This window comes from Stegostoma tigrinum, chromosome 7 (assembly GCF_030684315.1).
Source record: "Stegostoma tigrinum isolate sSteTig4 chromosome 7, sSteTig4.hap1, whole genome shotgun sequence".
Lineage (NCBI taxonomy): Eukaryota > Metazoa > Chordata > Chondrichthyes > Orectolobiformes > Stegostomatidae > Stegostoma > Stegostoma tigrinum.
The window spans coordinates 89,368,580-89,392,835 of record NC_081360.1 but is presented as its reverse complement, the minus strand read 5'-3'; the positions used below and the strand labels follow the sequence as shown (position 1 = coordinate 89,392,835).

Sequence of the window (24,256 nt, the reverse complement as noted above, 5' to 3'; positions counted from 1 at the left end):
AGTGATACACATGTCCCATGCACGATTTTTTTTTTACAAAATGCAATAGGCTCAGCCTAGAACACTGATTAGAACCCACACCAGTCATGATTCTGCTGCAAATCAGTCTAAACATTCTCACGCTACCAGAGGCTTGTTCGTTCAAATGCTCTCTCCTTCCTTTGCCACAAGGCAAAGAAGTTATGGTTCCTGGGTTAGTGCCACAGACACAGATGCAAATACTATCTCATCCTAAAATTCTGGAGACAGAGCTCATGGATTCCCAGTGGCAGCAGCAGACTAACAGTCAGTGCATTGAATGCAAACTCCAGCCTGACATGGACCTTGTATTAAAAACTATGTAAGTGCACAAAAAGATTCACAATCCAAACTCCTGGATTGTGCAGCAGTAAACTAAGGAGACAGACTTCTTTTCTCATCCATACTTAACAATGATTTCACACCATCACATCTATGAAAGTCTGCAGCCATCTTTTCCAATAGCAGGACCTCGATAAAAGGAAACGTTTGCAAGCAATGGAGGTAAAATGTGGAATTGATAACTCTTTCAGAGAGCCAGCAGACACAGGGTGGGGGTTCTACTGTGAAGTCATATAATTTACCTGCCTGGCAGTCAGAGTCCATGAGTGGACTGAATGATGCACTGGCAGCATCCCTGAATTTGTCAGGTATGGTTAGCATAGCAAGAGGCTGCAGAGTTTAAGCAATGGTAATATGGCAAACAAGCCTAATATTGCCAGAGATAATGGGAACTGCAGATGCTGGAGAATTCCAAGATAATAAAATGTGAGGCTGGATGAACACAGCAGGCCAAGCAGCATCTCAGGAGCACAAAAGCTGACGTTTCGGGCCTAGACCTCTCTGATGAAGGGTCTAGGCCCGAAACGTCAGCTTTTGTGCTCCTGAGATGCTGCTTGGCCTGCTGTGTTCATCCAGCCTCACATTTTATTAAGCCTAATATTGCACTGTGATTGTTCAGATACTGGTGTACATATTGTAATATTATAAATGGGGTAATTGCTTCAAAGCAGAAGTCACATTGAACCAGGCTAAAAATATAAAAGAAACCTCAGGTTTGTTGAGATTTTAAAAGTTAATAGTGCAACTAACTTTATGTCTTTGTCACTTTTACATCACCTGGCCTATCAACGAATATCTTGGCTGAAAACTGGAAACAGCCCATTCAGTTCATCCATCTCTAGTTTTTCCAGGTACTTGAGATGGATAAATACATTTGACTTAAACATGAGAAATGTTATCACTGTAACTTGCAACTTAAATTCTATTTCTGATAGCTCATATTTTATAACGACAATCATTAGTAATACTTCAGACTCCATGTCTGTAATCCACCATAATATCCTATGCTCTCTGGCACTACCAGTAATACTCCTGACACCACGTAACCAACCTCCAGTAATTCTCCAGAATCCATATTATTAACATCCCAGGCATCCAGTCACTATTCTCAAGTCATACCTGACTCCACAAAATGCTGTAGTAAAACCCCAGAACCTATATCATTAATACCAATGAACCCTATCACTAGGCACAATTATATCTCTGACTCCATATAACTAAACCCTGATAATACCTCAGGCACCATATCATTAATAACAGCAATACCCCAGTTGACGTGACTGATTCCAGTTAAACAAACTCTGTCATTGACTCCACTTATGCCCCAACTCCACACTGCTCACTTCACATCGTTTATCAGTATTCTGAGCAGATCTGGACACCACACCTCAGGAAGAATGTATTGACCTTGGAGGGAGTACGCATAGACTTGCAGGAATAATGCCAGGAACTTCAGGGGTTAAGTTGGAGGGGAGATTAGACAAATTAGGCCAGCTTTATCTAGAATCTACAAAGGTGATCTGATAAAAGTCTTCAAAATATTAACAAGAAAAGGTAGATAAAGATTAAATATTTCCATTGGTTGGGGATTCTACAGCTAGGGGCCCTAGTCTGAGCAATAGGGCTAGACCGTTCAGGAGAGATGTTAAGAAGCCCTTCTACATGCTGAGGTTTGGAACTCTCTTCCCCAAATGGCAGTGGATGCCAGATCAAATGTTAATTTTAAATCTGAGAAACAAATTTTTGTTAAGGGATGTAGGGAGTCAAAGGCAGGTATATGGAGTTATTAAAATGTCAGAACAGGCTTGAGAGGCTGAATGGCTTCTGTTCCTATCAACACCTTTACACACTGTCCACCACCCCTCCTCCCAACCACACATGCGCAGGTCTGTCACAAAGTGCTAACTTTCTGGTTGTGATGAGGACTCCCAATGTTGAGTAATGGTTTAAGGCTACTTCCTACAGCAACTTTCTTCCCTCTTTTGGGGTGAGACAATTTACTAAGTGATTGATGACCAAAGTGTATTTGTTAAAACAAAAGGGGTACAAATGCCAACAATGTTTTGATTTTGAAAACCTAGAGAACTGCAGATGTTGTAAATCAGGAACAAAAACAAAGTTGCTGGAAAAGCTCTGCAGGTCTGGCAGCATCTGTGAAGAAAAAAAAATCAGAGTTAACATTTCGGGTCTAGTTGATCCCTCCTCAGAACTGGGTTAACACAACATTAACTGACTTTTTTACTTCACAGATGCTGCCAGACTTTGAGCTTTACACACCACACTGTTTTTGTTCATGTTTTGATTTTAAATGGATTTACAAGATTAGCCAGAGGCACTTGAATGATTAAAAAGCTTTGTTCCAGTGGTTGGTGTAATGAGACAAGTCAAAGAATTCATCGTGCACCCACAAAAGGTCTTCCCCACCCCATCCCATTATGGGGCTGGTCAGAAAGTGACTCGGTTGGTTTATTTACAATAAACTACAAGACAGATATGGTGAATGTCTCGCACCATTCCTGCTGGCCCTTCCAGCCCTGCCATGTCAATTACAGAATTAAACTGCACTGGCAGACCCAAAGAGCTATAGTGGTGTCCTAGCTGCTTGTATTGGGACTGGGGAGTGATTAACAGCTGCCATTATTATGTACAGTGGATACATGCACTACCTGATAGGTCATAGGATTCTGATGGACTGAAAGCAACACTGATTTTAAGAATAAGTGACTATAAATAAGCAAACACGTGATTTAACACCTAATTATAATGTATGGTACATTAATTGTAGTATGGTGCCAGTTGTCTTTCACTCCCATGCCACTATAGCTTTTTTTAAAAAAAAAACTTTACTGTCTCTATAATATCCAAAGGGGCTTATGCACCACATTCAAAATAATACTTTTAAAAATGAAACATGCATTTTAAAAATGCCAGACAATGAGTTACAGGTGATGATTTTAGTTCTGTTTGTCTTCAGGCTTGTTTGGTTAAGTCTGTCACGTGGAGTGATTTCTGCTGGTGGTTTATAAATTTTAATGCCCATTGTGGGAACAACTTGCCAGTCACACCATAATGTACCCACCCAGTCAAATGCAGCAAATGACAAGTCTATTACTGTCCGAACCTGCCAACTCAAAATCCAATGGTTGGGATTGTGGTCCATCCCAATCTACTTGCACAACTAGAAGTGACAAAAATCCACTACCCCCTTTACAACGATTCTAATCGCAGTCCATTTATGACTGCTGCATCTTTGATACATTCTCGCATTCTGACTCCCATAATCTCTTGTAATTTATTTGAAGGTCATTACCTTGTTAAAAAGAGATCCAGCAGTGCTAATCAACCCACCCCATACTCAACGATCCACTGCAATCACAAAGCTTTTGATTAAAATAAACTTCTCAAAGCAAATTGTTGTTTTTCCTGATTCTTTTCCATATGTGCGATCCTCCGTCCCATCTTCACTCTACATTAGTGAGGATGCCCGATTCCCAAAGACACTAACCTCAGTTGCAGTGCTGCAGCTAAACAGCCAACCACACCACATTCAAATGACACGTTTAAAGGGTTTCAACAACAAAAGCTAACACAATTGCACAGTATGCCAGCACAGTGGTTTAAAAAATTACAGAAAGCAATCTGCAGGATACAATTGGTTTTTCCTCTGTAAACCAGTGCTATTTAACAGGTAGCATCTGTTTAACTCATAGCAAATAATAAACGTGTAGCAATTAACTAAACAAGTATTCTTGCGGGCAACAGGAGAAATAGCAAGCCAACTAGACTTCTGATGATCCATATTACTCTAGATACTCATGTCAGTCTCTTGACTTTAGATCTAAAACCCATCATTTTTCGTGGGCCTTGTGTAAAAACTGACTCTAGCTTTCCAGCAATCAAGGCACAAAAATTTCAGAACCCAAAGTATAACCCTGGTGATATTAATGATTTGATTATGTGTGTAATACAAATGAAAATGGGAATTTGAAAATATGTTTAAGATAGTTATCTAAACACATAACTATGGAGTGAAATGAATATATGTAGTTTGTAATGTTTTGAAACAAACAAATGTTACATAAATTGATTTGAATTCTTTAGTGATGTTTTTTGGCTTTATTTTATTGTAATGTCGTTGAGCCCAAATCAATTATCCATGTTGACCACCCAAGATCATTAAAAGTCACTATCTTGATTTTTACAAGCTGGTCTTAAACATTTCACCACAACTCTGGCAAAGGATCTTGCAAAAACAAATTAACCTGCTTGCTGCTTTCAGACACTGCCTGTATGTTCAGCATGTTTTGCTTTTACATTTTGAATCTTCATTTAATGTTTTCTCTCGTCATTAGAGCTCTGCTGAGGTAGCAGTGCGATAATAAAGGTTTTTGTCACTCTTGCTGAAGTAGTTTCCGCTGTAACTTCGGTTTCATTTGTATTTCTTCTTGCTAGATAGAGTGCTCATCCTAGCTTAGCAGCCCAGTTACCATAGCATGTAGACTGGGTGTTTTGGAGATTGAAGAGTTAAATCAATGTTGCACAGTAGGATTTGATAATAGGACTTTTTCCTAATAGCACTGTGGATGGGGACTTCAGCTGGTTCAAGACAGCAGCTCTCTACTACGTTCTCCGTGACAATTAAGAATGGGCAACAATTACTCTGCCTACTTAAGATCATGCAACAACAGTTGGCAATTCAAAATTTGAAACTTCTGAAGACTTGTTACTACCAAAGGGAGTGAGGCTGTCCAAGTTAAACATCTGCACCATGTCTGGAATCTTCCTCTGCTGATGGGTAAGATAAATGGTAATGCTAGATATCGCTTTATAAGAACGTTGAGCTGGAAGCAAAGTAGTTGACATCTGTAACTAGAAGTAGTAATGTCAGAAAATGAAGACGGAGGCAAGAAAAAATTAAATCTATTGTTCACCAGCCCTGGGGCGGGGTGGGGACCTTGAGCACCGCACTTGGAAAAATAACCAAGAATAAAAACAGCCTGCTCCCAACTATGCTGCCCTTCCATAACCACCATACCACCATGACTATTTGCAGTGCTACTTAAAATGCCAAAAAACCTCTCCATATTTCACAAGTGAGACTTTTGGCAAAGTGCTTTTTGTTTTAAACCAAACACAGCTTGCATAATTCCACAAGTAAAATCTTCATCACAGCTTCAACATCAGTCAGGTTTTTTTTTTATGTAAACCTCCAGGAATTCCCAATTCTAACCATCAGTGGTCAGTAGAAATAAAGACCATTGCGAGTATTTAATGTGTACATCTTCCACTCTGGTTGTATGACAAAACCTATGTTTTTCCAAGCACATTATGCATATTTGTTTCACATTAGGAACTGTTCTGACAAACAAAGTTTGATTTTAAAAATGCATAAGTTTGTCTGTCTGCACATTTTAGCTTATAAGAGTCAAACTCTTTATAAAATCTATAAAAATATAAAAGCTCTTTAGAAAATGTTTGTTCTGAATTAGCATATTAGCACAATAGCAAGTAAGTACAAATAAAACTCTCAATGTTACACCTCAATGGCCAACTGTGCCTAAAAACAAAACAATAACTAATCACTTGATGAAAACAATAAAGACTATTTTCAAGGGTTTTCTCATTTTAAAATCTAGCACTTTAAAAACATTTCACAAAGCTTCATCTGCCACAATGAAATGCAGCCATTCTCAGATAATGGCTTACCACCTACAATCAAGAGAACTTCTGGGTGACTATCGCTTGTGTGGAGTGTCACGGAGGCTTGGTCAAGGCAGGGAATCCTGGATTCTTCTGAAGTGCTGTCATTACAATACTCCTGAGTGCTACCATCTGCAGGAGGCAGCTCCTTGGGCTGGATTGGAAAGCTGTGCCTGTTATTCCATTGCCATTCACCCTCGGGAGCAGTGGGATCCAATGCAGCCAGACTCAGAAGGTTCTCACTGCTTTCGGAAGACCGCATACTAAATGTTTTCATCTCAATGTTTGAATACATGTTTTTCCCTCTGAGCTTTATTGCTGTTGGGCTGCAGTAACCTGGTGCCTGAGTGGAAAAATTCAAGCAGCAGGCCCCTTTTAGGGGATCCCCATTGCATGCATCGTGCAGGCTGATGCTACTATCCTGGCAGATGAAGCTTGGTGTTGATGCTGTGTAGGAGATTTCATCAACAGGTTTCTCCTGGAAGCTAGGACCAACTCCAATGGTACAGTGATAGATTTTTGGAGGCGGGCTTGTGTCTGTCGCTGGGTTTAATCTCTCCCAGGTCTGTGCATTTAGTTGGAATTTCCACAGGCTGTTGGCAGAGCTGTTGTGGTTCCTTCCTCCACCAAAGATTAACATGTTGTCCTGGTATACAACAGCAGAATGACCCACCAACTGATGAGGCCCAGAGCTGTGAGAAATAAAGAATGAGTGATCTTATCAAATAGCAAGTCCTAAACACATTCACATTTGGCAATGGAGCTGGATTAGTTAAAAACCTGTAAAACAACTGACATATATAACAACATATCCAAACACATAACGGTAATACTTTGAAGAGGTAACAAGTATGTTAGACCAGGGAAACCCAGTAGATGCTATCTATCTTGACTTCCAAAAGAGGCCTTTGATACGGTGCCTCACAGGAGGCTGCTGAGCAAGATAAGGGCCCATGGTGTTCGAGGTGAGCTACTGGCTTGGATTGAGGATTGGCTGTCTGACAGAAGGCAGAGAGTTGGGATAAAAGGCTCTTTTTCAGAATGGCAACCGGTGACAAGTGGTGTCTGCAGGGTTCAGTGTTGGGGCCGCAGCTGTTCACCTTGTATATTAATGATGATGTGGATGAAGGGACCGGGGGCATTCTGGCGAAGTTTGCCGATGATACGAAGTTAGGTGGATAGGCAGGTAGTACTGAGGAGGTGGGGAAGCTGCAGAAAAGGTTTAGACAGTTTAGGAGAGTGGTCCAGGAAATGGCTAATGAAATTCAATGTGAGTAAATGTGAGGTTTTGCACTTTGGAAAAAAGAATACAGGCATGGATTATTTTCTAAATGGTGAGAAAATTCGTAAAGCAGAAGTATAAAGGGATCTGGGAGTGTTGGTCCAGGATTCTCTAAAGGTTAACTTGCAGGTAGAGTCCGTAATTAAGAAAGCAAATGTAATGTTGTCGTTTATCTCAAGAGGGTTGGAATATAAAAGCAGCGATGTGCTTCTGAGACTTTATAAAGCTCTAGCTGGGCCCCATTTAGAATACTGTGTCCAATTTTGGGCCCCACACCTCAGGAAGGACACACTAGCCCTGGAGCATGCCCAGCGAAGATTCACACGGATGATCCTGGAATGGTAGGTTTAACGTATGATGAACAGCTAAGGATCCTGGGATTGTACTCATTAGAGTTTAGAAGGTTGAGGGGAGCTCCAATAGAAACTTACAAGATAATGTATGGCTTAGAAAAGGTGGACGCTGGGAAATTGTTTCCGTTAGGCAGGGAGACTAGGACCCATGGGCACAGCCTTAAAATTAGATGGGTTAAATTTAAAATGGAAATGAGATGACATTTCTTCAGCCAGAGAACGGTGGGCTTGTGGAATTCATTGCCACGGAGTGTAGTGGAGGCCGGGACGTTGGATGCCTTCAAGGCAGAGATCGACAAATTCTTGATCTCACAAGGAATCAAGGGCTACGGGAAGAGTGCAGGGAAGTGGAGTTGAAATGCCCATCAGCCATGATTTAAATGGCGGAGTGGACTTGATGGGCCGAATGGCCTTACTTTCACTCCTATGTCTTATGGTCTAATTGTGGATTGTGGTTTGCATTAGGCACGCTCTGCGTTGTGGGAGGATAGAACAGTGTTGTGCTGAGCTGCAGATCTCACTAAAGGAAAGAAGGTAGGCGACTAGCAATCAGGCAGCTACATGAGAAACAAGCTTTGCAAAATAAATCAGACAGTATTAACCCTAGCTTAGCAGCTGCCCTCACCTGAGCATATGGTGAGGGCAGCTGCTAAGGAGATATTTCCCTCCCCACCCCTATCTGCCTTTGGTAGGGATCACTCTGTGCGATCCGCCGCTTGCTCTACACTCTTCACTAAGCCCACTACCCCTAGCACCTTTCCCTACAACTGCAGGAAGTGCTCCACCTGCCCCTACATAGGCCGGGGCGGGGGGGGGGGAACACTTCTGAGATCTAGAATGCCCTGGCAGTGACAAGTGTTTGTACTTCCCCACTGGTTAAATTAAACCATGCAGAAAAGCTCAGGATGATGGACTTCCTTTCTTTATCAGGAAGCAAAACTTCCAGTGAATGTGCTCACAACTATGAATGGGTTTGTCAAAGTTAATGCAAGCAAAGTGTGCACTTGATGAGTGGTTCAAATAGGAAGAAAAAAAGTGTGAATCTGAAGATAAGAAAGGAGGGGTCAGAAGTTTTCTCAAGAAGGCCATGACTTAGTCAGAGAGAGCAAGAACTGCCAATGTTGGAGTCAGAGACAACACAGTGTGGAGCTGGAGGAACACAGCAGGCCAGGCAGATGAGCAGGGAAGTTGACGTTTCGGGTCAGGACCCTTCTTCAGAAATGGGGAGGGGGAAGGGAGCTGGGAAATAAGTGGACAGGAGAGGGGTGGGGCTGGGGAAGCTAGTTGGGATGGTGATAGGTGAGTGCGGCAGGGAATGGTTGGGATTGGTCCGTGGGAAAGGTGGGGCGGATAGGTGGAAAAGAAGATCGACAGTTTGTGTCAGGTCAAGGAGATGGAGATGAGAGGGAGGGTTGGACATGGGCTGAGGCCAGGGGTGGGGAGATTTTAAAACCGGTGAATTCCATGTTTATGCAATTGGCGCTGTAGGCTCCCGAGGCAGAATATGAGGTGTTGCTCCTCCAGTTTGCGTGTGGCATCATTGTGACACCAGAGGTGGCCCAGGGTGGACATGTCTTGGGGGGGGGGGGGGGGGGGGGGTCAAAGTGGTTGGCAACCAGAAAATGTTGTCATTTGTTGCGTACAGTAACTACGAAATGGTCTTAGAGTCCCTGCTTGGTCTCACTGATGTACAGGAGGCCACATTGGGAGCAATCGATATAGTAGACCAAGTTGGCAGATATGCAGGTGAACCCACCTGTCTGATATGGAAGGTTTGCTTTGGGCCTTGAATGAAGGTGAGGAGGGAGGTGCAGGGGCAGGGGCAGGTGTAGCACTTCCCGCGGTTGTAGGGAAAGGTGCTGGGGGTAGTGGGGTTAGTGAAGAGTGTAGAGCAAGTGGCGGAGTAGCGCATAGAATGATCCCTACCAAAAGCAGATAGGGGTGGGGAGGGAAATATCTCCTTGATTGTGGGGTTGGATTGCAGGTGGCAGAGAATGATACATTAGGTACAGAGGTTAGTGGGGTGGTATGTGAGGACAAGGAGAATTCTGTCGTTAGTTTTGTTGGGGGCAGTGGAAGGGTGTGTGAGAGCAGAAATGCAAGAAGCACAAGAGATGTGGTTGAGGGTGTTTCGACCACTGGAGTGGGGAGGTTACCGTCCTTGAAATACGAGGACACCTGCGATGTCCGAGAGTGGAATGCTCCGTTTTGGGAGCGGACGCAGCAGAGGCGGAGGAACTGGGAGTAGTCAATGTAGCGGAGGAAGAGATGGGGGATGGTGCCAGTGTGACAACAGAAGGAGGACTATTCCACGTATCCTCTGAAGAGGCATAACTTTGGCCTATGTGGATGCCCATGGCCACTCCCTTAGTCTGGAGGGAGTGAGAGGAGTTAAAGGAGAAGCTGTTCAAGGTAAGGACGAGTTCTGTTAAGAGGATGAGGGTGACAATGGAGGGGGACTGGTTGGGCCTGCGGGACAGGAAGAAGCAAAGGGCTTTTCGGCCATCTGCATGGGGGGTACAAATGGATGTCCACAGTGAAGATGAGGTGTTAGGGGCCAGGGAATTGGATGTCTTGGAGGAGGAGGGTGAGAGTGGTGTCCCGGATGTAGGTGGGGAACCTGGGGGACGAAAACTAAATCAAGGTAAGCAGAGATAAGTTCAGTGGGACAGGAGCAGGCGGAGACAGTGGGTCGGCTGGGGCAGTCAGGTTTGTGGATTTTGGGAAAGTGATAGAAACGGGAGGTGCGGCGTGGGGGAACGATGAGGTTGAAGGCTGTGGGCGGGAGGTCACCTGAGGTGATGAGGTTATGAATGGTCTGAAAGATTTTGGTTTGGTGGTCAGGGGTGGGGTCATAATTGGGGGGGGGGGGGGGGTGGGGATGAGTAGGAAGAGGTGTCAGCGAGTTGGTGCCTGGCCTTGGCAAATGTAAAGGTCAGTGCGCCATACCACGACTGCAGCCCCCTTATCTGCGGGTTTGGTGGCGAGGTTAGGGAACGTAGCAGTGTATGTTGTCAGGAATGACCACTGAAGTGGCATAATAAGGTCAGTCTGGAGACCAGATGTATTTCTGCTAAAAGGAAGAAGGAATTAGATGATATTTAAAAAAGACAGTGTTGAATCTGTCAAAAAATTTAAAGCTCTTCAGACTTAAGAGGATTTTTGTGTACCAATATTTTCAGTGTTTCTCATTAGGAATCTAATTCATGAAGCTGCACAAGCAACAGTAACTTGCATTTATATAGCACCTTAACATAGGTATTTCATTTGTGCATTGATTCTCAGACACTAAAACTTGACATTGATCCATATCTTGTTACTATTTCATGGAATGTGGGCATCACAGGCAAGGCTAGCATTTGATGCCCATCCAAACTGCCTTTGAACTGACTGGCATTTAAGAGATAACCATGTTGCTGTTGAGAGAGATAATAGGAACTGCAGATGCTGGAGAATCCGAGATAACAAAGTGTGGAGCTGGATGAACACAGCAGGCCAAGCAGCAGGAAAGCTGACGTTTCGGGCCTAGACCCTTCATCAGAGAGGGGGATGGGGAGAGGATTGTGAAATAAATAGGGAGAGAGGGGGAGGCGGACCAAAGCTGGATAGAGGAGAAGACAGGTGGAGAGGAGAGTATACGTGGGGAGGTAGGGAGAGAATAGGACAGTCCGGGGAGGACAGACAGATCAAGGGGGTGGGATGAGGTTCGTAAGTAGGAAATGGAGATGTAGCTTGAGGTGGGAGGAGGGGATAGGTGAGAGGAAGAACAGGTTAGGGAGGTGGGCGATGAGCTGGACTGGTTTTGGGATGCAGTGGGGGGAGGGGAGATTTTGAAGCTTGTGAAATCCACATCGATATCATTGGGCTGCAGGGTTCCCACGCAGAGTATGTGTTGCTGTTCCTGCAACCTTTGGGTGGCATCATTCTGGCACTGCAGGAGGCCCAGGATGGACATGTCGTCTAAGGAATGGGAGGTGGAGTTAAAATGGTTCGCAGCCAGGAGGTGCAGTTGTTTATTGTGAACTGAGCATAGGTATTCTGCAAAGCGGTCCCCAAACCTCCGCTCGGTTTCCCCAATGTAGGGGAGGCCACACCGGGTACAGCGAATGCAGTATACCACATTGGCAGATGTGCAGGTGAACATCTGCTTGATGTGGAAAGTCATCTTGGGGCCTGGGATGGGGTTGAGGGAGGTGGTGTGGGGGCAATTGTAGCACTTCCTGTGGTTGCAAGGGAAGGTGCCGGGTGTGGTGGGGTTCGAGGGGAGTGTGGAGCGGACAAGGGAGTCATGGAGAGAGTGGTCTCTCCAGAAAGCAGACAAGGGTGGGGATGGGAAAATGTCGTGGGTGGTGGGGTCGGATTGTAGATGGCGCAAGTGTCGGAGGATGATGCGTTGTATCCGGAGGTTGGTGAGGTGGTATGTGAGGACTAGGGGGGATTCTCTTTTGGTGGTTATTGTGGGGGCGAGGTGTGAGGGATGAGTTGCGGGAAACTCGGTCGAGTGTGTTCTCGACTACTGCGCGGTGGAGCAAAAAGAGATGTTGCGGTCCTTCAAGAACGAAGTCTTGGCCTGCTGTGTTCATCCAGCTCCACACTTTGTTATCTCAGATTCTCCAGCATCTGCAGTTCCCGTTATCTCTGATCAGAGATAGGGTAGGAGTTGGGTCTGCGTGAGATGTTCTTCAGAGGGTCAGTACGGACTCAATGATCTGCTTCCACACTGTAGGGATTCTATATTTATAGCCTTGTCCAAAGAAAAGGCCAAACCTGCACACAGTATTTGTGATGTGGTCTCACTAATACAGCGTACAAAATGAACCATTCAGTGGCTAAGGGTGTAATCCTAGCGAATAAGGGCTTTGGCAGCTAAAGGCACAGTTACTAATGGTGATGCACAAGAGACCAGAATTAAAGGAGTGCAGACTGGAGCAGATTTACAGGCATCAGGACAATAACAATTTTGAAAGGAGGATTAATTTTACAAGTAATCTTTAGAATTAATCAGTTATTCAATTAGACCCAGTTGCTGCACACACTGAACCAAAACAACACACGAATGTCAAAATCTCTGTTTACCGTGCTCTGATCTTAGACCATACGCAACTGCTGAAGTCCCACTTCCAAAAGTCATTCTGTTCGACGAGGCCAACCAATCCACCAAACAAGTACATTCCTCTCCTGTAGACAGCGGCAGAGTGACTGTACCGAGGCCCTGGGCCCACATCTCCACAAGGGGTAAATACTGGGCACCAATCTTTGGCATCTGTTGGAAAGAAGTATTTTGTTAACATCAAAATTGAGATACAAAAATGCAAAGTTTACTTCTTCTGAAAAGACATTACCTCGCACTCTTTCCAAACTGCATTGTTCTTTTTAATTTTTAAAAAAAATTTTGATTATGGGAGATACCATATGGGTCTGGAGTCACATGATGCCAGAGCAGATAAAGATGACAGATTTCATTCCCTAGAGGACATTAGTGAAGCAGATGAACTTTTATCACTATCAGCATTAGGCTGGTTTTTTTAATTACAGTTTTTTATACTGAATTCAAATGTCACCAGCTGTCAAGGTGTGATTCAAACTCAGTTCCATTTTCTCAGGAAAATTAGCCTCGGGTTCTGGCTTGCTAGTCCAGCAACATTACCTGTGCTGAGGAGATAATAGGAACTGCAGATGCTGGAGAATCCGAGATAACAAGTTGTTACCTGTGCTTTTCTTTCCGATCAGATCAAACTAGGTTGGGTCTGCTGGGATTGTTGATGTTGCAAGTTTTCTTTTGGTAAAGCGAATGTGGCAGGAAGTTGTAAAATGCATCAACTTCAGGGTTATTAACCTTTCTATTTCTGAAGAACACAGATCTGTTGTAATCTGCATTAGCAGTTTAAAAAAAATACCATGCTGCAGCATGTTCCTAAGCGTAGGACATCCTCCGGCCAGCTTAGTTTGTCTCCCTACAAAAGAACTTGCTGCCTCCAGCTGTTTCTGAATTAATTCCTTATTTGAACTCCACCTTGAGGATACTGCGTTAAATCACTTGTAAATGAAAAAGACCTTCCCCACGTTAGTGTTAAATTTCCTTTTAGTCAATTTGAAGTTCACTACCTTGGCTCGCTGTGGTTTCATTTAATTTACTTTTTTTCTGCACAGCTAACATATGCTTCTGTCCCATCATGCCAACCACAGAGGCCATAGCCAACTAGTGGTTTCCTGTTGTGCCAGCTGCAGTATAATTTGCACAACACGCAAGCAAAAATAATCAAACTCAAATGAACAGTTAATTTAGGGTAAAATAAACAGAGAAAATGATTGTGTGACCCTCTAAAAGCAAAAACAATGACTTAAAGCCATCCTCACAGCTGCTACATTTGGCAGCCATGACACTACAGTTGTGTGACATGTGCATGGATGGTACTAAACACACTGTGAGCGTATCTTGCGAATGCAGAATACTATCAAGAGCACAGGCTGCTCCTCAGCTTTCTTCTCAATTCATACAAGGTTTCCAGTCAATTTATCCAGTTCATTTTATCTCCACATCTACCTCGTCAAGTCTCATAAGAATCTTCTATGTTTCAATAAGGTTGCCTCGCATTCTTTTACATTCCAATGAGTACAGGTCCAACCTACTCAACCTCTCCTCATAAGACAGTGTCTCCGTACAGAGTATAAGGCACAAGCAAACATTTACATGTAATTCAAGACACTAAAATGGGACAGAAAGCGTCAAACACTTAATGCCCAACAGATAAGCGATTAAATTGTGGCATGTAAAAACATTCCCCATGAGTCTTTGAGAAGACAATCCTGACTTGTTACGCTCAATGTCTTAAATATTGCATGTTACATCCAAAGCAAAAACCTATTCTTGAAATAATGGGAATGAATTGCTGGAAGTCTCACTCACCAAAGCTGAAGCTCCAGAACTCCTGCGAGGGTCCCTTGATATCAACGTAACCGCCATATACATACATCTGTGCCTCAAACACCACAGCAGTGTGTCCCTTCCTATTTTTGGGTACCTGTTTCTAAAGAAACAGAAGGTAATCATTGTCAATTGTATGACCACTATTTTTCAGTCATCCAATGCACTGTGATGTGGTAGAAAAGGCGGATAACAACCGACAAGCTTACACCTTGGAAGACAGGTTCATTACATGAATTGAAAAGATTAGCAGGGTTAAAGAGAAAAGGTAGTGAGTAGGATTAAGTAGGGTGCTCTGAGAGCTGGAATAGGCACAATGGGCCAGTTTCCTTTCTCATATTCATTCAGTAATTAAATATGGCTTCTGTCATCCTTCCCACGAGGCAGACAAGTGAGACTGGATGAACTACTTACAGCTTTGAAAATGACATGGTTTGTTGAAGGCTTTGAACTTCTGGCTAAGCGGAATATTTGGCAAACGTGAGATTATGAATGGAAATGGAAATATGACAGGATTCCAGATGCCCAAGTTAATCCCTAGAATGTGGAAACAGGCTGCTCAGCCCAATTAGTCCACACCGACTCTCCAAAGAGAATTCCACCTCGACTCACCACCCCTACCCTATCCTTGTAACCCTGCATTTCCCACGGCTAACCCACCTTACTTACACATCCCTGGAGACTATGGGCAATTTAGCGTGGCCAGTCTACCTGGCTTGCTTATCTTTGGACTGTGGGAGGAAACTAGAGCACCCGGAGGAAACCCACGCAAACACGGGGAGAAGGAGCAGACTCCACACAGTTGTCCAAGGCTGGAGTCAAACCTGGGTCCCTGTTGCTATGAGATAGCAACGTCAATCACTTATCATCGTGTCGCCCCTGTTTTGTAATGTTTTTGATAACATTTTGTTCATGGCATGTCGGCATTGCTGGTTGGTCTCAATATGTGAGATAATGGGAACTGCAGATGCTGGAGAATCCAAGATAATAAAGTGTGAAGCTGGATGAACACAGCAGGCCAAGCAGCATCTCAGGAGCACAAAAGCTGACGTTTCGGGTGAAGGGTCTAGGCCCGAAACGTCAGCTTTTGTGCTCCTGAGATACTGCTTGGCCTGCTGTGTTCGTCCAGCTTCACAATTTATTATCTTGGTCTCAATATTTATTGACTATCCCTGTTGTCCTTGAGAAGGCAGTAGTGAGCTTGAGCCCTAGCAGTTCGTTTGCTACAGGTAGACCCATAATGACGTTAGGGAGGGAGCACCAGGATTTTGATTAAGTGACATTGAAGAGATGATGAAATATTTCCAAATCAGAAGGACAGTGGCTTGGAGAGAATTTGTAGGTGGTGGTGTTTCTGTCGAACTGCTGCCCTTCTAGATGGCAGTGGCCATGGTCTAAGAAGCCTTGATGATTCTCTGCAGTGCAGCCTGTAGATAGCGGCAACAGTGTGGACTGAGCTTTGGTGGAGGGAGTGAATGTTTGTGGGTGCAGTGCCAATCCAGTGGGCTGCTTTGCCCTGAATGGTGTCATGTTTCTTAGAGCTGCACTCATCCAGGGAAGTAGGGAGTATTTCAGCACACTCTTGGCTTGTGCCTTATTGCTGGTAGGCAGGCTGTGCGCGCTCAGGAAGTGAGTTATTCACTACAGCATCTGCAGAGTGAGAGGGAGTTGAGCAGGAGAGAGGTGATGAACAAGAAGGTCAGTTCGCAGACTTGAGACAGTGAGCGGGAATGTTGGCAAGGATAGCTGCCAGTCAAGGTGTCATGCAGCCAAGTGGCGAATGAGGGGAAGGTTTGGGGAAATCACTCCACAAGAGGCTGGTATCCCATCACCAAGTCATATTTTATTCACACGTGCACATTATTTGACATTAGTCCGGCTTCCTCAGAGGTAGTTCTGAGTTAACAGATCTTCTGACACTCCTGTTTACGTCTATCAGCTCTGGTTTCCTGATTGGACCAGATTAATAGCCCCCATCAGAGAACTCAGATTCAATGCAGTCCACCCGGCTGACTTTGTTACAATCCCCCTTACCAAATCCCAGGACTTAGGCCTCTGTTTTGAAACTGGTCCTGGGGCGTTTTCACACTGGGTCTGCTTCCTTGGACTCAGCCTCAGATATGGATGGCGTGTAGTGGACCGTAGCCCATCTCCCGTGCCCGGCAATCTGGGAAGAAACTCATCCTCCTCTTCAGGTGGTAAAGGTGTCAAGGCTGTGACACCTGCCATGTCCATCTCAGACTCCAAGGTTCCTTCGACACCAGACAGACAGAGAGTGGGGGGAGAACCCACAGATTCTGACGGGCAGGGTATGCTCTGCTCCTGATCCATTTGCGAATTTTCAGCTTTCACATGGTCCATGCGCTTGTCCAGAGCCGCCTCACCTACCCGAACTTTATACGTCACAGGACACGATCTCGTGTTAACCATGCCTCTTAACCATGCAGAGCCATTTCCACGGTTTTGGCACCAAACTACATCCGCTGAAGTAAGCTGCCAGTGTCGTGTCTAGCATTGGCATTCCTGATGCCATTTCACCATCGCACCGCCAACACCCACCCCACTCCAACCCTACGGGTCTAGGAACACCACCACATGCAAGTTTCCCTCCAAGTCACTACCATGCTGACTTGGAAATATATTGCCTTTCCTTCGCTATCATTTGGTGAGGATCATGAATTTCCCTCCCTAATGGCATTGTGGGTGTACCCACAGCATATGGATTGCAACAGTTCAGTGGCGACAGCTGATGACCATTTAAGGTCGACCATAGAACATAGAACATTACAGCACAGTACAGGCCCTTTGGCCCTCAATGTTGTGCCAGCCTGTCATACCGATCTCAAGCCCACCTAACCTACACTATTCCATGTACGTCCATATGCTTGTCCAATGACGACTTAAATGTACCTAAAGTTGGCGAATCTACTACCATTGCAGGCAAAGTGTTCCATTCCCTTACTACTCTCTGAGTAAAGAGACTACCTCTGACATCTGTCCTATATCTTTCACCCCTCAATTTAAAGCTATGTCCCCTCGTGCTCGCTGTCACCATCCTAGGAAAAAGGCTCTCCCCATCCACCCTATCTAACCCTCTGATTATTTTATATGTCTCAATTAAGTCACCTCTCAACCTTCCTCTCTCTAACGAAAACAGCCTCAAGTCCCTCAGACTTTCCTCGTAAGACCTTCCCTCCATACCAGGCAACATCCTAGTAAATCTCCTCTGCACCCTTTCCAAAGCTTCCACATCCTTCTTATAATGCAGTGACCAGAACTGTATTCAATACTCCAAGTGCGGCCGCACCAGAGTTTTTTATAGCTGCAACATAACCTCTTGGTTCCAGAACTCGATCCCTCTATTAATAAAAGCTAAAACACTGTATGCCTTCTTAACAGCCGTGTCAACCTGGGTGGCAACTTTCAAGGATCTGTGTACATGGACACCGAGATCTTTCTGCTCATCCACACTACCAAGAATCTTACCATTAGCCCAGTACTTTGCATTCCAGTTACTCCTACCAAAGTGCATCACCTCACACCTGTCCACATTAAACTCCATTTGCCACCTCTCAGCCCAGCTCTGCAGCTTATCTATGTCTCTCTAACCTACAACGTCCTTCGTCACTATCCACAACTCCAATGACCTTGGTATCATCTGCAAATTTACTAACCCATCCTTCTACGCCCTCATCCAGGTCATTTATAAAAATGACAAACAGCAGTGGGCCCAACACCGACCCTTGCGGTACACCACTAGTAACTGGTCTCCAGGATGAACATTTCCCATCAACCACCACCCTCTGTCTTCTTTCAGCAAGCCAATTTCTGATCCAAACTGCCATATCTCCCACAATCCCATTCCTCTGCATTTTGTACAATAGCCTACTGTGAGGTACCTTATCGAACACCTTGCTGAAATCCAAATACACCACATCAACCAGTATTTATTGCCCCATCCCTGGTTTAGCCAATGATGCTACATCCCTATTAGCGAATTAAAAAGTGTGTTCAGGAACGTGCTCAACAGAAACACTCAAAAATATGCAAGTTATGACAAGATGGATAGTGACAGATTGGTTCCATGGTTGCTTAGGTAAATGATAAATGAGCACACATTTATGATTTTAAGAAAGCAAAACAATCAAATTGAAAGGCAGAAAACAATCCAGCACACACAGAATGCAGAATTCTTTTTGCAAAGCACTGCAGAAGTAAAGCACAGGAATACTATGAAAAGGGGGAACTAGGATGTCTGAATAAGTGCAAACTGAGGTTGTGGAAAGTGAGTAGGTGAATGGGTGTAGACTGTATGATTCGCGTAAAGACATCATAAATGATTGGTGAAAGGCCTGTTATATGCTGCAATTCTACTATTCAACCAAACAAAATATAAAGGATTAGCATTTACATGGCATCCATTGTGACCGCTGGATGCTCTAAAGCATTTCACAACGAATAAAGTCCTTTTCTGAAGGATAGTCACTACTGTAATGGAGGAAATTTGACAGTCAAATTGCACATAGCAGCGAACTCTCAGAAACAGCAATGTGATAAAACTAGGCTTTTTAAAAAAAAAGTGATGATGGATTAAATATTGGCTAGAAATTGAGAGAACCCCATTGCCCTTCTTTGTAATTGTGTCATTGCCATCTATCAACAAAGACGACCCAGGCTGTTTTAGCTTCTCTTTGGAAAATAAGTGTAAATATCAGCGCTCTCCCTTACACACAACGAACAGCTTTACTTACCGTGATTTCACTAGAAAATGTCTGGTGCCACCAAGTCCATCTCTCACCATCTGTTAAAAATAAAACCTTTGTTTAAATCCAATATGACATGCAACTACTTGTGTGAATCACAAGATGGTTGTTCATGGAGTTTATTAGTCAGAAAACAAAGTCTTTTATTAAAATGGCCAAAAGAAAAATGTCAAATTGAAGAAAACAAGATACCGCATGTTCTTGGGATTCAAAGCACTCCTAAATACAATCTTGTGGAATTCCCCAAGAGATTAGTATGCTTAACTTCTGTTTTCGCTTTATGTTTACGTACAAAGCATATAATATTAAAACATTGGATTATACTGGGAGAGACCACTTTCCATTAATAGTGCCGCTAGGATAACACAAATTTTATAGGATTAAGCACATATATCACTTTGATAATTTTTTCAATCACTGCAACATCTCAAAGAAGTTACTCTGGCAAAAGCACAGAATTACCCTGTGGCTATTTTGACATCGACCCTATGCTAGGGATTTTGATCCTTTTCCAATCACTGCAGAAGAACACCATACGGTTACAAACCCAGAAGAATTCCGTCTTTGTTTCTGTCACACTTGAATCGTACCCAAGTGAAAGATGATGTGTGCTTCCGAAGATTCAATTATTCAGTGGTATTTGTTTAAAACTGTAAAGTAGACCTTTCAGAATCCCCACAATAGCAGATATTGGAGTATTTTGTAAATTCATATTCACGCACGATGCCAAGTTGCTGGCTACAACAACATGCTCTGACTGAGATGACCCAATATGTTTTAAACAGGGAAGGGGGAAGGTCATCACTTTACTTTTGAACTCACTTTGTTCTGTTGCGCTCCAGTTCTTAAGAAAATTCTTGAATGGGACGTGGACATTGCTGGCTAGAACAGTATTCATTGCTCATAATTAATTTCACCGAGAAGGTAGTGGTAAGCTACCTACTTGAACCGTTCCAGTTGAAAGGGGAGGAAGGTGAACTACCATGCTCGTAGGAAGGGAATTCCCAGCATTGCGAACCAGGAATAGCCACACAGTTTCATGTCAGGGTGGTGTGTGATATGGAATGGAACTTGGTGGCAGTGCCATTCCCACAGATCCTCTGACCTTATCATTCTGGATGTTAGAGATTAGAGATTTGGAAAGTACAGTCTAAAGCAGCCTTAGTGAATTTCTGCTATGCATCTTTTAGATGCTATACCCTGCTGCTAATTCGGTCAGTGGTGGAGGGGACCAAAGTTGAAGGTATTAACTGGAGTGCCAATCAAACAGTCTTGTTTGGCCGAGATGGTGCTGTGTTTCTGGTTGTTGGTGGAGTTGCACTCATCCAGGCAAGTTGTGGGAAGGAGAGGGAGTGTGGAATTCCATCACACAACTGACTTGTGCCTTTCAGAAAGTGAACAGCTTTTGGGGAGTCTAGTGAGCTACTCAACACAGAATTCCTCATCTCTGACCTGCTGTTACACCTACAGTATTTATATGAGTGGTGCTGTTTGGTTTTTAATTAAATTACAATATTGTTGAATTGATATTTGCGTAATGTAACTTCACTAATTAAAGCTAGAATCAGTATGCAAGCATCCATGAAAATGGTATTTCTAATGAAACAAAAATATTTTACCCATTTCTCCCCCCGATATTTTAGTACCAATGCTTGGCATAGCTGCGTACAGACACCAAGCAACTGTAGCAGAGATTTAGCATTTAAAAGGATGAATTCGAATTCCAATTCCAACATGGCAAATAGAATCTAGTTGCAGGTGACCATGTATGCTGCTGGATTGTCCCAAACATCCAGCTTGCCACTTAGCCCACTGACTTTGCTTCCCCATTCAGGGTGGCAGTACGGTGGCTCAGTGGTTAGCACAGTTACCTCACAGCACAGGGACCCAGGTTCAATTCCACCTGTAGACATCTGTCTGGGTGGAGTTTGCATGTTCTCCCTGTGTCTGCATGGGTTTCCTCTGAGTGCTCCGGTTTCCTCCAACAGTCCACAGATGTGCAGGTTAGATGAATTTCCCAAACTAAATTACCCATAGTGTTCAGGGATGTATAGGCTAGTTGGATTGTGATGAGAAATGCAGAATTACAGGGATAAGGTAGTGGTTGGCTTCAGGTGGGAATCTCTTTGGAACAGCAGTGTGGACTCAATAGGCTAAATGGCTTGCACACTGTACAGATTCTAGTTAAATGGGTCATATCTGATTTGCACATTAATTCCACCTAAACACCTCAGATCTTTGGTTAACTCATAAAACCCTTGCTTATCAGAGGCTAAATCAATTAGTTGTGAAATTTTCAGGAAAGACTGTTCCTAATTTCTACTAATCAGACTGAGCACTGCTGTCAGTGTACTGTCTAAGCTGCAAATAACACTAATCCCTTAAATTGAAGAATGTTCCATTTTCCCCGTGTCCATAATAATAACCTGAGCAAGTGCACCCAATTTTTATTTACCAAAGGATAGGTTCTGTTGGGCTGAGGTTGGTTAACACAGCAGCCTGCATGGCTGGTTGTCAGGCAGAGTGACACCAACAGTGTGGGTTCAAGTCCTGTATCTGCTCAGTTTACCACGAAGGTCCATGTACTCTTAAGCTCTTCCTTCTTGGCCCGGTTCGGCCACATCTGGAGTATTGTGTCCAGTTCTGGTCACCTCGTTAGTCACTCTGCCTGACAACCAGCCATGCAGGCTGCTGTGTTAACCAACCTCAGCCCAACAGAACCTATCCTTTGGTAAATAAAAATTGGGTGCACTTGCTCAGGTTATTATTATGGACACGGGGAAAATGGAACATTCTTCAATTTAAGGGATTAGTGTTATTTGCAGCTTAGACAGTACACTGACAGCAGTGCTCAGTCTGATTAGTAGAAATTAGGAACAGTCTTTCCTGAAAATTTCACAACTAATTGATTTAGCCTCTGATAAGCAAGGGTTTTATGAGTTAACCAAAGATCTGAGGTGTTTAGGTGGAATTAATGTGCAAATCAGATATGACCCATTTAACTAGAATCTGTACAGTGTGCAAGCCATTTAGCCTATTGAGTCCACACTGCTGTTCAAAAGAGATTCCCACCTGAAGCCAACCACTACCTTATCCCTGTAATTCTGCATTTCTCATCACAATCCAACTAGCCTATACATCCCTGAAAGGTGCAGAGGAGATTTACCAGGATGTTGCCTGGAATGGAGGGAAGGTCTTACAGGGAAAGGTTGAGGGGGCTAGGGCTTTTCACTTTAGAACGATGAAGGATGAAAGGTGACTTGATAGGGGTGTACAAAATGATCAGAGGTACTGATAGAGGAGACAGCCAGGAGACTTTTTTCCCTACGGTGGAGGTAGCTTTTCCAAGGGGACATAGTTTTAAAGTGAAAGGAGGTAGATATTGGGGAGACATCGGAGGTGGATTCTTTACTCAGAGTGGTTGGGGAGTGGAGCGCATTGCCGGAGAGGGCAATGGAGTCGGCTTCATTAGGGGCATTTAAGTGGCTTAAGGCAGCGGCGGAGGTTAGATAGACTTAGGTTTAAGGTAAAAGTTGAGCACAACATCGTGGGCCGAAGGGCCTGTTCTATGTTCTCCTAAGGTATGGTGACCTTCAGGTTAAACCATCTCCACTCTCCATCTTCACTCTGATGAAGGGTCGAGGCTCGAAACGTCAGCTTTTGTGCTCCTGAGATGCTGCTTGGCCTGCTGTGTTCATCCAGCTTCACACTTTGTTATCTTGGATTCTCCAGCATCTGCAGTTCCCATTATCTCTCCACTCTCCATCAGCCCTGCGGTCCTCTGGGACTAAGGCAACTTTACCTTTCCTCTCGGAATGGATTTGTCACTTCATTTTATCTCAAATTTAAGAGAAACATATGCTTGCTGGGAATGTCTGGCAGTAATTACTGCTCAAATACTCCCAAATGGTAATGAGGTTATGGGGCCCATGTCACTTAACTCTTAGACACCCTCTGTTTGTATTTTATTTGTAAATGGAGTGATGAAAGTTTAACTATAATCAATAATAACTTCAAGCATTCATCATTCTGCTGTGGGATCTCTGCAAATTAAGGTAGAAAAATATACTCCAGGGGAAAACATAACTGAATTAAACGTGAAACTGGCATTTTATTTGGTACTTGGCCAACCAAGTGGGGAGGAAGTGATGCCTCAAGAGTGAAGAACTGCAGTTATTATTAGAAACCTGTCCCTTGTGTTGATGGAACATGATGTTAGATAGTATTAGGAATAGGAGGTTGACTGGCTGTTACATCTAGAATTCTCATGCAACTGAGCCCAGACTTAAAACGGACATGCTCAGGAAGGCTTCAAGTGTTGTTGACAGAAAACAAAACAGTGAACCCCAAAGCTCTTCCAAGGCCCAAATGTAGGGACATGATTGGGGTTCACTGGAAAAAGAGTTCTATGTTGCATTTATCAACCCAGATCTGGCGAGGTCATAGAATCATACAGCCCTTCTGCCTATCGAGTCTGTGCCCAACCTATCGACACTAATCCCACTTCCCAGCATGTGGCCCATAACCTTGAATGTTACGATATTTCAAGTGCTCATCCAAGTACTCTTTCAGGCACATATTCCTCTCCCCTCCCTTAGCTGCATTCCACAGGGACTGGTCCCTCCAGGACACCCTGGCCCACACCCCCAACACCTCCCCACAGCCCTACAGCACCTTCCCCTGTAACCGGCGAAGGTGCAACACCAGCCCATTTACCTCCTCCCTCCCTATTATCCAAGGGCCCAGACATACCTTCCAGGTGAAGTAACACTTCACCTGCACTTCCCAGAATCTAATCTACTGCATTCGCCGCTCACAATGTGGTCTCCTCTACATTGGGGAAACGAAGCTTAGACTTGGTGACCGCTTTGCA

General features: G+C 44.0%; 1 protein-coding gene across 6 annotated transcripts in view; it reads right to left on the bottom strand.

Moving 5' to 3' along the window:
- Positions 1–914: 914 nt before the first annotated feature.
- si:dkey-3d4.3 (RING finger protein B) overlaps positions 915–24,256 on the bottom strand; it is an 86,781-nt gene continuing 63,439 nt past the window's right edge. For all 6 annotated transcript variants that reach the window (XM_059647516.1, XM_059647518.1, XM_059647514.1 and 3 more), the window contains 5 exons: positions 19,372–19,421; positions 14,603–14,723; positions 12,772–12,958; positions 6,074–6,752; positions 915–2,511 (listed from right to left, as the gene is read on the bottom strand). In XM_059647516.1, coding sequence (XP_059503499.1) covers positions 2,320–2,511; positions 6,074–6,752; positions 12,772–12,958; positions 14,603–14,723; positions 19,372–19,421 — 1,229 coding nt within the window. In that variant the 3' untranslated portion in view covers positions 915–2,319. The remainder of the gene's footprint in view (positions 2,512–6,073; positions 6,753–12,771; positions 12,959–14,602; positions 14,724–19,371; positions 19,422–24,256) is intronic.